General features: G+C 33.7%; 3 protein-coding genes across 3 annotated transcripts in view; all 3 read right to left on the bottom strand.

Moving 5' to 3' along the window:
• Nucleotides 1-5,579: 5,579 nt before the first annotated feature.
• On the bottom strand, nt 5,580-6,033 carry LOAG_08373 (hypothetical protein; the record flags this gene model as incomplete). Its single annotated transcript, XM_003143905.1, has 2 exons — nt 5,580-5,800; nt 6,010-6,033. Coding segments are annotated over 2 exons (243 nt in total), but the record flags the coding sequence as incomplete, so codon positions are not given.
• A 982-nt stretch (nt 6,034-7,015) lies between these two features.
• LOAG_08374 (hypothetical protein) lies at nt 7,016-11,271 on the bottom strand. The gene is made up of 14 exons (XM_003143906.2): nt 11,015-11,271; nt 10,489-10,607; nt 10,274-10,376; nt 10,064-10,195; nt 9,728-9,886; nt 9,491-9,631; nt 9,169-9,291; nt 9,010-9,089; nt 8,552-8,779; nt 8,232-8,340; nt 7,996-8,096; nt 7,614-7,769; nt 7,386-7,458; nt 7,016-7,293 (listed from the first exon to the last, which is right to left on the bottom strand). Exons 1-14 carry the CDS (start codon nt 11,126-11,128, stop codon nt 7,198-7,200), a joined length of 1,734 nt encoding a protein of 577 aa, XP_003143954.1. The 5' UTR covers nt 11,129-11,271; the 3' UTR covers nt 7,016-7,197.
• A 54-nt stretch (nt 11,272-11,325) lies between these two features.
• The window catches only part of LOAG_08375 (translocon-associated protein gamma), a 2,308-nt gene continuing 877 nt past the window's right edge, over nt 11,326-12,756 (bottom strand). The window contains exons 2-4 of the mRNA XM_020447683.1: nt 12,120-12,325; nt 11,849-11,963; nt 11,326-11,720 (exon numbers count right to left, since the gene is read on the bottom strand). Coding sequence (XP_020302115.1) covers nt 11,547-11,720; nt 11,849-11,963; nt 12,120-12,325 — 495 coding nt within the window. The 3' untranslated portion in view covers nt 11,326-11,546. The remainder of the gene's footprint in view (nt 11,721-11,848; nt 11,964-12,119; nt 12,326-12,756) is intronic.

The following is a 12,756-nucleotide window of genomic DNA, read 5'->3' on the forward strand; positions in this document are numbered from 1 at the left end:
TTTTTTTTTTTTTTTTATTTTCTCACATTAAAATTACAACATTTTGATATATGTTTCAAATGTCTGAACATTTTTCATTAAATAAAAGAAGTAGCTCTCGAAGTAAGAAAATCTTATAGGAGAATTGAAATTTGTTAATATTATTTTATCAATTTTATCGCCCATTCAGTTTGACCTCAAAAATATATAAAGTTGCTCAGATATAGAAATATTGAAGTTTACAAGTGAATAAAACATTGGTTGAACTGAATTCTATGTAGTAAAACTATCAAGAGACCAAGAATAATAATATTTCCTACTTACAAAGTGCGAAGTGTCGATTGTTTGGTAAAAAAAGTCGATCAAATCTTCGAGATTTTGGTCATCGTGATAAACTAATTAACAAGAGAATTTATAAATGGTTGTTATTAGCTGTATGCATAAATTTGACTGTGTTAGAACAGCATTATATGTGATTTGCGCTTATTCTGCGGTAAATTTGCGCCTATACTCAAATTCAGACAGAAGAAAACAACAAGAACTGATAATACTTCAAAACTGAAACGAAAGTTTCAGAAGGGAAATTCTGCTGAGTAGAAGATGATTTCAACTGAATACTTAGAATTACTAACTGAAAATCAAGAAATCGTTCTGAAACTTTTCAGTTATCAATGGCATATTTGCGGTAATGAACTTAGTGATAGGAAAGAAGCTGACATGCAATTAGCAGTGGGAGGGATGGGATGAAGTTGGACTACCTGTCGAGGAATTTAAAAGTCAAAACAATTAAAGAAAATGGGAAATGACATCTTCGTTCCTTTTTCTAAGCAGTAAATTAAACAAAATTATTGTGTTTCATCAAATTATCAGAAAATATTGGCAAATTTAGAATCTTTCTTTGTCTATGAATGCAAAGTGAGTAGGGTGAATTCTCATGAATGCAATATATCATTCTATCAGTACTTTTCAGTTCTGCTTATGTCCATTTTCCTGACATGATTTTCATGAGATTCAAGAAAGGATGAAAAAGGAAAGGTAAATGAAAAGTCAAGGAACAGAAACTTAGAATTGCTTACTGATTCTTGAAAGAGATATATTTCAAGGTATCAGCGTACTTGTCTACTAATTGTATGCATGAACTGAGCCAATGTTAACAGTTAAATAATTGATCAGATAATAAATGTCTGAGAACAAGTGATGAAATCCTTAGTTGGAAAGAAATAAGTCATTCGTTTATTTGCTTAACAAATGCTGCGCAAATAAATACTTCTTTGACTCTTCGCTGAAACATTACTTTCCCAATCAAATTTATGAGATTTTTTAAATTGTATTTTCTTGAAAGGTCGCAGAATATATCATTCTATGATAGAGCGATACATCAATATATAAAGTAATAGTAAATTATAAAGCACATGAAGTAGAAAATTTGGCACTGAGCAAAAAGCCCCTTAGCACTTCAGGAAATTTGTTTATATCCATTTAATTCTAGTGCTATGTAAATTGAAGACATAAGCGGACATCAATATCATTATTTCGCCGCAAATTATTCTTTGACATTTTGTGAAAGTGTGACAAACTGTCAACATAACTACAAAGTTAGTGATTGAAAGTCGTAGCTATCAGCTGTTCTTAGTCGAAAATGAAGAAATATTAAATGATCAGTGAATTAGTAAGCTGAAAGACTTCAGGTTTGATTTTAAAACTTTGAAATTCCGAAATGTGTTGTTGTATAACTCAACTTGTCCTTATCACATTAGTGAAACATTGAAAAGGTTATAAGCTTTGTGTATATTTTAAAACTGAATCTTTGTGTTGACTATGTTGTAATAATTTCTAAATTTACTAAAAGCTGTAAGAGCACATAAGATAAGGACAAGATTTTGTCAACTATGCGTTAAGTTTTATGGCAATCATTTGAAGATTTCACAAAAACTGAATGCGTATAATTCGTCGTGTAGTCACAAATCCTCCCAGTTACTTACAAACATATTGTTTGCACTGTCCTTCAAATCACTTACACAAAGGTTTTGTCATTTTGTTACTTATGTATTAGGCATAGTTAAATAATGGATATTTCGAAACCGGAAAAAATAAATCGAGTAAAAGAAAAGCAGAAAAGGAACGAGAGAAGTAAATATTGTTGGAATACCGTTACCTGTTTTGACTTCATCTGTTTTACCTCTAAGTCGATCTTTTTACTGTCTTTTCTGTTCAAGGTTCGCAAAAATTTTGTTTAAGACTGAGAAAAATATTTGTCTAGGAAGACTATTTTCGTCTAAATAAATTTTTAAGCTATTATTTTTGAAATTTGGAGTAAATGGTGATAATGGCTGAAATATTGATAATTAAATGCAACAGAGTTGGATACTGTAGCGCTGGATGAAGCGGAGTTGACCCTATAGCAAGTAGAAGCACTTGGATAAAGCTTGTATAAAATTTTCATACATAAAATACGTATAAAATTTAAATTATTTCTGTTTTAAAATATTGAAGCCTACCATTACTTCGAGTTTTCCCGACGCTTAAAACGGATTCAGGAGACGATTTAAATTTATTAAATTAAAACTTTCCGAGTGATACCATTTTGAATGATGCGGGCGTTTTCATAGTCCCTTTAAAAAAAGTATTGTCATATTTTTTTTGAAATTAGATAAAGTTCAAATAGTCAGGAATCAGTTAATTTTTTTTGGTATTTACTTTGCGTTCCAATACTGTCAATTTATTTAACGAATTGATAGCATTTGAAAGCAAAAGTTCTGGTTCTGAATTCGTTTGCATTTTGTTAAAGTTTCATGTGAAGAAAGATTTTATAGTTATACCTTTGATTAGTAGATTGAAGAAATCTATCTAGTAGAAATGTTTTAAAATTAACTATCCAAAATAATGCTCACTAACATGCACGCAAATGGTCTGCATTTCAAGCAGTCTGTTTCTGATGAATAAATAGGACTGCAGTAAAGCAGCATTGCTGAAATGTCAAACGTTCAGTAACTTCAGTGACTGCTGAAGTTAGAAAATTCCTGAACCCTCAACCTCCCTTAAGGTTTGCCAGGAACTTTAGGTATTATTACCTTTAAATATTCTCATTTAAGTCAATGAAAGTCAAAGTTTAAGTTAAAAAATCCCTTCGAAAAAAAGGAAATAATTTTGCTAATTCCAAAAGAGTTGAAGAGGTAGATTAGTTCTGAAAACACAAGATAAAAAGAGAAAATGGCACCACTGAACCAGGAATTTGACAAAATAATTCTAAACTATGCAAAAATTATTTTCCGGAGTCGCTTTAAAGATAATTCATAAAGAAGCAGTAATATGTTGGAGGTGTAATCATGGTTTTTTCCAGATTAAAATTTTTCATTACTTGGCTTATAAAAATTTTTGCCCATAAAAAAGCATAGTGACTTATTAGAAGAAAGTGAAGAGCACTTCTTTTTCCGCCCTCCTTGATAGTACAAATTAGCTAAAAATAGCTTGATTTTATAGCTTCAAATCTTCTATCAGTTCCACCCATCTCTTGTGTTCCTTTAAATTTTTGACTTCTGCGTGCAAAATGTGGTTATCACAGTACTCTATCCTTAAAGATGGAAAAAAAACTTCGGTTATCACAGTCTATCCTTAAAGATGTGCAAAACTCAGATAAACCAAATCAGGAGAATAATATGGTATCACAGTATTTTTGAAGATCAAAAAAATAAAAGTCTGTGCAGAATAAGTGGAAACGGAAAAGTTGGAATTTCAAGTTCAATTAAAGAATTGTCACTTCCCTATTGCAGTTTTCTTCAGAAATGAATTGAATCTTGTTGCTTTAAGATGATGTTGAATGGAGGATGGAGGCAAAGAAGATAAAGATAACGAATATCTATTTGCGGAAGTTGGTGATAGCAGCAGACGCAGAAAAATGATAAAAATTTTTCGCAAAATACTACCGCAAATGATAGTTTGGAAAGGTTTCATTGAGCCATGATTCTAAAACTATGAAATTGGCCAGAACCACATAGCTAAACGAAGGAAACATTTTTCGAGTCAGTTGATGAGCCACTGCAGAAAAAGCTTAGTTGCTTTGACGTTACTAGAAATAAACAATGATTGGTTTTCACTGTCGAAGTGGCCAATGACAAATGACGCTATTTTAAAAAGAAATTGTACTTTAAAGTTAGCACTATTCAGCTCCTAACAGCTAGTGATTGATGTAAATTGCAGCATGAGATTTCCAACTTGTCAGTCAATCGGTCATTCTATATTCAATTACATGTAATTCAGTTATGATATGATATAATTCTCAATCATATAAATACCAGTTTATTCATACATGGAAATCAAAATTCATTCATAAGCAAGAGATGTGACGATTTATAAGCTAAAAAGAAACATGTGAATGTGTGACTATGACTCGATTCTATGACTTACTACCACATTAAGCAGCAATTGGTAAATGATCCTGAAATTTATTTATGTTTTGAACTGAAAAGAGGATGATGACCTGAAATTCTAAAGTTAAACGATTATGATTAGAAAAAGTGTGGTGAATGAAGACAAACTGAAAGTGGAAAAAGTAAGCAAAAGATGTGGTAAGAAGCTTCAAATCTTCTGACATTCGCCACTTTAACTTTTTGACCTAAGAATGTACGATTAGGCCAGAATTATTAGTTAGGCCGGATCAAGGCCGTTTTGCGAGCACCAAATACTTATTAATTAAGTAGAAGAAATCGAAAGACGGTTGACGGTAATGATATTTGTTGATGTTCATTTTGATACATTTTGAATGAACTTTTGGTTTTTCAAAACGACCCCAGCATTTGACCACCTCGCTATCGCAGGCGCATACGGCACTAGCACATTTTGATTTCGCTGCAATTACTCTTCAATTATTCATATTCTTCAAGAAGCTAAAACCCCAGTGCTTTGACAATTGAAAGAATAATTTAATCTGACTTCGCGTATTCGCGTATCTAAAGTCACATTCGCGTATTTTAAATAACTTCTTAAATGAAATCTTTAAATAGGTGGGCACTTAAAAAATAACTGAGCAATGCCATAAAAGAAACGGTATCATAATCAGCTTCATTTTTTTTTCCTTTGGAAAACTTCCTTATTCTAGGAGTCGGATAGCTTACTTGAATTAGTTTCTTCAGCAACTATGCAATAATTAAAATTACCATTATTCAAGCAAATGGATTGTCCCTGAATACATTTCCAGTTATATGGAAGTAGGTATTCCTCAGCTGTGTCATAGCAATCATCATCACGAATTGCCTTGTCGTAACAGAAGTCATGTTTCATGCAGCACATGCAATGAAATCGAGAGTCTTGGTTTTAATTTTTCAACATTAAAAAATCACGAAGGAAAAATGGTATGTGAGAGAATATCGGTAAAATCTGAACAAGGTGTCCCAAAACTTGCAAGAAGCAAAAGATAAACACTGAATGTGGACATTCACCCCTTATTACCATTTTATATGTACTAAGATGAGCCAACAAAAAATTTAATCACGGAAAGAATACTGTGAAATGTTATGATATGTGCGGTTAATGGAATGAGAAATTTCAAACTGAAACTTGAGGATTTATAAATCCTAGACCTAAATGGTGAAACGAAATGTAACCTGTCAATTCCATCCATGGGCTTTCCGGAGCCTCCAACGCCACACCAACATCCGTAATTGTTATAAACAGTAGCCGGATAACCGAGCCTACAAGTGCTCATTTTATCCAGATTCCATAAAGCTGCCAGCTTTGCATCCAGTAGAACGATTGATGCATAAAAGAGGAATATTATTAAAATGAGTGACTCCAAGTGCATGAACTTCACGAATTGTAAAGACACCTAAAAATGAAATCCTAAATTCAGAAAGCAGTAATTTCCGACATGTATCAATACGAAGTGTTGTAACAGTTCTAAACGATACCTTCTACCGAATGGCATGGATCAACAGGTTCAAAGTATCATAGAACCTTCATATGAAGAAAAAAAACCGACATTCGTTGTTCGCCATTTTACTGACTTCAGGCAAGTGATTTAAATTGAAAGCTTACTTGACAACAGATCCCTTTTGGCATGCTTTCACTGCTCCGCGACAGAAAAGGCCAGAAACAATATCACAACAATTTACCAGCCGACAATTTTCGCTACTGCTCTCCAGAACAAAAATTGAAGTCTTGGAAATATGAAGTTAACGAAAAAATTGAAAAATTGGTCACTATTAGCCTGTCCACCAAATATAATAAAACATCAAGATATGACATGAAGGCTTCTCCTAGTAATGCCATCTCTAATGCTACGATCAGCAAAACGATTAATATAGTACTTGACCAATTTTAAAGAAGATAGGAAATTTGTTGAAGTTTTGAAAAGAAGAATTCCCAAAATACAAGATTTTTCGACGAATTATGAAGAAACAGAAGCAAGGATTTCGATCAGTGATTATCAAATAATGTAGAATATTGTTCAAAATTATTCTGCATAGGAATACGTTACTAATAATAAAGTCGTATTGCTGATCATAGAATTATACTTCACCACTGAAGCAACTTTTGTTTTTTGTTTTCTTGTTTTTGGAAAATCGAACATCCTTAGTGCTGTCAAAACGTGCTTACAATCAATCAAAATATTTGTATCAATAATATATGGAACTCAACAGACCGATAACATTAAATATAATAGGTTTTTAATCTACGCTATAGGCAAACGAGTTTAAATTGAAACCTTCAGAAAGTCCAAAAGACCAACTTCTAGATATTGCACTTGATGGCTGACAATATTGCAGACTGACTAATAACATGAACTACATACTGTTTTATTATTTATATAAAAAATCCTTTTTTCAGTTACTTTCCAGCTCAATATTCACAATTAAAACTTCACAATAAAAAACTGATAACTGCTATAAACACAACCATCAATTAAAAGAATAACCAGTAAAATGTCAAGCAACGAATAAAACTGGAATCGCTACAGACCCCTATTTACTTTCTAAACATATAAAAATTTCATTTTGAACCGAAAGCATTAGTTTTTTTCTATTTGATACATTTGAATTACTTATGCCTAGTCAGTGGAAATTTTCAAGCACTCCTAAATAAAAAAGATCGTCTGAATTCTGGAAAGTTTGTCCTGCTCCTTTACTAAGAAAATAAAATAAAGTAACTGCTACTGCAAAAAAAAAGACTCAAAGGCGTTTACAAAAACAAGCGAAAAATGCCATATAGTCTGCAGGTGTTATGTCATTCTGTTAGCTTTACCGGACTGTGGTCGGCAATTACTGCGTGTCCCTCCTTTTGAAGTCGAGCATCCAACGTTGTCACAGAACCATCACGCACCTGAAGTGTTTACAAATTAAATGAATTTATGTATGCAGAACAATATACATAATTCCATTTTGATAAATTCATTCATTCTTAAGATAATTTACCTGGATGAAATTCACAAACAATACGCCTGGCCTTTGAAATGGTTTACAGTCATACAAATGGCGACTCTCATTTCTGAAATCCAAGTGTTAACGACCACCGGATAAGAAAGTGTTTGATACTGTATGTTTTTAAGATCAATCGGTGGTGCAGCTTGAAAAGTCATGATTAGTGATGAGAAAATGAAAGGATTCATAGTTTCCTGCGGTTAGAAGTTTTGAAAAACCAACTCTTTGTTACAACCCACAATATTCAAAGCGACTGGTACATCTTCACGGAGTTCACTGAAGAAAAACCGTTTTGCTTTTTCAGACCAATCCAAATGATCCACCGGTTCTAACCCATGCATACACATTTGTAAGCAAAAAGGTGGCCGAACACAGTGCCTAACAGACAGAAAATTAAAAGATAAGATGTAGAAGGAAAAAAATGGAAAGCTACGTGATTTGGACAAGTTCAGGATTGCTGTAATATTGAACAGGTTAGGATTTACCAAGAAACTCTAAGAATGATTCTGGACCACGATATAACTTTCAAGTAAAAAATAAAAAGAACTTTGCATTATATGAATGAATAAACGTAATATCTACACTCGCAAACAAAATTTTGTACATTGGATTTATTTCAAGGATACTGGACAACAAACGGACATCAGTTCCACCAGAATCAAGGAACCGTATGCGACAAAAAAAGCTTTCGGAATAATAACCATCCTGAAAAATTTAACGCTAATGTGCAATTCACAAAAACTTATCACTCTACAGAAAACGAAAAATATGTGAACATACTGGAGTACTAATTTATCCTAAAGCATATATTGAACTTGCTCCTTTTCTAATACAACCAACCTTGATGCCTAATATTTCAACTCTTTGCCAACAGCCAGTAAATTGAGCAAATTCATCGTCCACTTCCACAATACCATATATACGTTGTCCTTTCTCCAACATGGCAACCCTATTTTAAAAGAAAAAATAATAGCTTCTTATGGACAAATAAAGAAATAATAGGGTTAATTGAAAGAAACTAGGGTTAAATTATAAATATTCTGGAATCCTAAAATGTTTTAAGATTATGCCACCAGTATCAGCTGGAGAACAGAAACCAAATTAATATATCTTTAAGGTAGAAAATAAAGCAAGAAATTTGTTAAAGAGAGAAAACAAACACTTGGGATGAACTAATAAGCTTTCTGTTTTTGGGATGGCCATAGAATGAGTTCAATTCCTCAGCAAAATTGGCAAGTTCGTCATTTGCTGAAATCATTGCATCCTCTTCATCATCCGCTGCACTATTACCTTCAAATCCTTTTGTATCCGTATCACCTTGCGCTGCTTCCTTTAACCTTGCTATTTTTAATGGGCGAGCGTAAAACTCGTAGGGTGAAACAGTGTTCCTTGAAAAATTAGACATTAGTATATGAACATTACTGGATAAACCTATAAAGCTGAAGTAAAAGCTCCATTCCATTTAGCAGTGACTCAGTTTTTGAGAAATTTTCAAAGTACGCTAAGAGATAGGCAGAAAAGATGTGTAAAATGAGATGCAATTGATAAAAGTATTATCTAGTGAATTTTAAATAAAGTTTATTAACAATAAAATTATCAAGAAATTGAATGCAAATACCTCCCCTCGACGCTGACCAAATATTCCCCCTTGTGACAGTATCCTCCCTCATTCAACCAACTAACGTCCACTAATGAAATCTAAAATTAGTAAAGCGCAATTACTACTCAATAACACTTAATGTAAAAATGAAACTGAAACAAAACAAAATAAGGTCACCTGTGTGCTGTGTGTGGTTGCTTCATTCAAGATGGGTTCTATTACAGTTCCAGTCTCGCTTTTACCTGGAAAATTGAGCCGCCAAGTTTCCAAAGTCTCCACAGTCAGAACTTCTCTGTTTGTCTTTAAAAAACGAATTAAATTTGCAGAGAAAAGCTGTGGAAAAAACGAAAGAAATACAGAAATCCTTCAAAACAATTTTTTGTCTAGTTTCTATATTGTATTACATTCGTGTGACACTATCGTAAAACAAGCAAGAAACTCCATTTCATAATACTTGGTCATGATGGTAACGTGAACTTTTAGAAAATAATGAACTTACAAAAGTTTCAAACATTTTTTGTGTGATTCCATCAAATAAATCTCGTTCAAAATCAACTTCACCGAAACGTTCACGGACAAACAAATGAGTGATTGAAGTACCCATTTCGTCCGACTCAGATTCCATACCATACATATTAACCTTTAACTCAAGCAGCTAATAAGTATTTGACAAAGTAAGCGAATGGATACGAAATCATAATTTTTTAGATAAATTAAAAGGAAAACGATAACGAACTTTTACAAAATCGCAATAATCATTGGTGGGAATACTATTAAGGATTGCCTCTACACGAACAAGTTCGAATTTTTTAAGAATTTCTCGCAAAGCTGTTGTATCCTCCTTCGACCATTTCGGTTGTACATTACCAACAACGATGTCCTGATATGGCTTCACCTGCAAATCCGGAAACTAACAGGAAACTTAAAACTTTGGAATCACCAACCCAACTGATCACACCATTCTTAATGCACATTTTCTAAGCAATCTTCTGGTAGCATAATGCTAAATCCCGGCTGTTTCTCAGAAATAAAGGAGCTCTGCTTTGCTTTTTAAAAGAGATAAAAAGAAGACCTTAAATAATGCGACGGGAATTGCTTGCCAAGGATGGAAAGCTAATATTTCGTCCATTTTTGCAAGGCATGCAGAATTCATCCAAGCAGTGGTCCCTTCGTCGATGAACAATACTTTCACAAATTTTGTCCGCTGAAATTGAGGAGCAAACTTGTAGAAAAATCTTTCGACAGCAAAGCAACTAAAATTTTTAAAATGAACACCCTCAACCTGATCAATTTCACGAATTCGAGCCCGAGCGTAAACACCCTCCTCCAGCGGTGCCATCACATAGCGATTTTCGTGTGCCACTGGAGCTGGGATTAATATATTCCTAAAAACAACAATCGTGATACCTAAGATTGATGTGCTTCCTTTTCGTTTTTGGATTAAGCAACTCTCAGTATTACAACGTTCATCACATCCTTGTGAAGGAATAAACTCACAAGTCTCGGATTTGCAGCTTTTCCGTAATATGGTTCACGGGCTTCACCCATATGCAGCTTGGTGATGTAACATGGGATACAAGGCAACGAGCAGTACGACACAATGGGATACGGTGGATCTGTAACTGTTTGTCTTGATAGAACTTTCCTGGTTCCCAAAAAATAAGGCTTACGCCTTCTTTCTTACAGTCACAGTCATTTGCGAACTCACATTTTTTTTATATCTGCTGCTAAATCACTGAGATTGAAAACTGCATTTAAGTAAACTTGTGATTTACCGAACCCATGAAACACCACCTCAACGTATTACTATGCTTATTGCTAACTTACTTGATAGCACTTGTTACGTTCTATGAATGTGTTCAACAGCCAAGCCTCACGTCATATTAAAAACACTATGGCTAACGCCCTAGAGACTGCTTTTAACTTCTTTAGCAACAGTGAGCAACTATTTCGAACTCTGTAATAAATTAGACAAAGTAATCACTTGCTGAGCCACTATTTTTACAAATGAAATTACAGCTACCTTGAATCTACCATCACCTTTCACATCGCCATTTTGCATCATCTTTGGAACAGCGTTTCTCTTCTCGCTTCTGTTTATCGACTCCTCTAATCGAGGCGACATTCGACCATCCATGGTGTCCACTCACTATTCGCATCAAACTAATGAACTGACCATTCCTAGCTCTTTTGTCTCAATTTCTTGAAATCATTAAGAAATGTCCCTCCATTAATTTTCAGGTTTTATAACGTGACTGTGGTGCTAACACGAACCTTTAAAAACACATTAAAAATTTGAACTTACAACTGCTTTAATACATATTTTAGTAAAAACGCAAGTATTTTTATCGAATAAATTAGAGACAGTTAAACAGAAATCACTGGCAATTCACATCAACAACAACATATGGATAAACCGTATGCAAGCAAACAATCCTTTCAGACTACAAAGTAAAGGGTATCTTTCCTCTTCAAAGCAAAAATTGATAACCCTTAGTACTCCTTTCAAATTTGAATATTTTATTAAGAAACAGCGATGGTCATGAAAAATGGTATTACTTGGCAGTTGAGAAAAGAGCAACCAAACCAGCAGCACCAACCATAGAAAAAAGACAGTTAAAAGTGGACGATATGGAGGCAAACAGGAAGAATGACAAAATAAGAAGAAGTGAAAGGAAAAGAATATTGTTCCAGAAGATGGAGAAAGTGGTTGCCTCGTAATCTCCGACCTGAAATCTTTCACTAACCAGTGCCTGACAAACTTTAGTAGTAGAACAATATTTGATTTCAACCATCTCAATTCTAAAACAAATTTTGGATAATAATAAAGAAGAATTTAATCTAACAAACAACTTACCTCATTTTTCTTCCATAAAATTCTCTCATCTTTTTCTTTCTTCGACATTTTCTTATCATCCGCTAATTTTCGATTCATTTCACGAGTTACTGCCTCACTCCGTTTTACAACAATTCTGCAAACAAGGAGTGGAAAACCTGAGAACGAACTGAACCTTTAAAGACAAGTACTACTGAGACTCATAAACTGCTATACTTAACTCACTGTAAAAATTAACGCAAACGACTGCCTTGCTAATGCCAAATTTGTGACAAAACATCAAGAAGGTTACTTATGTTTAAGAATGTGCTTGATATTCTTGTAGGCAAAACTGATAAGGTAGGACGCAGTAAGCGATGAAATTAACCAAATAATCCATGAGTCGGCCACTTCCATCTGATGTATTCCATGGAAAAGATATAGAGGCGCTATAGCAATCACTGTCGAGTTCCCATAAAATAATGCACTGCCTTTTGTCGATACTGCTGCCGAGAAATCCTTTAAGTAATAATTCGATTTTAAAAGGAACTATTCACTTTACAGTAAATTGCAGATAGGAATACTGTGGTAAGATTAAGGTCATTTTTCTCCCAACTGAACACGTTGATAATTCAACAAAAATCAATTTAAGAGGGAATATGTATAGATTTTAGTTTAGGATGCGTTTGATATTCCTGTAGACAAAAGTGAGGTCAAGATATTCAACAAATCCGAATACCTTAGAATATCTGTTTGCACTTACTGATATAACTTATACAGATGGCAGGTTAATGGATTTTCGACACTTTCTCATTTTCAGAAAAGCAAAATCTGTAGCTCCACAAGAGCTAACAGCAACCATATATTAAAGCACACCTTTAGCAGCAACTCATCCTCCTTCGACAACTTCTGCCCTGTTCCTTTTGACATTCGGGCAACCAATAAGATAA

Source organism: Loa loa, assembly GCF_000183805.2.
Source record: "Loa loa unplaced genomic scaffold supercont3.9, whole genome shotgun sequence".
NCBI lineage: Eukaryota > Metazoa > Nematoda > Chromadorea > Rhabditida > Onchocercidae > Loa > Loa loa.

Excerpts from the sequence above, each read along its gene's own strand:
- LOAG_08374 (XM_003143906.2), bottom strand. The coding sequence starts at position 11,128 with ATGGATGGTCGAATGTCGCCTCGATTAGAGGAGTCGATAAACAGAAGC. Across the intron at positions 9,632-9,727 it reads ATTATTGCGATTTTGTAAAA|GTTAATATGTATGGTATGGA; the intron begins GTTCGTTATCGT and ends CTTGAGTTAAAG. Across the intron at positions 8,341-8,551 it reads CTTATTAGTTCATCCCAAGT|GGTTGCCATGTTGGAGAAAG; the intron begins GTTTGTTTTCTC and ends CTTTTAAAATAG.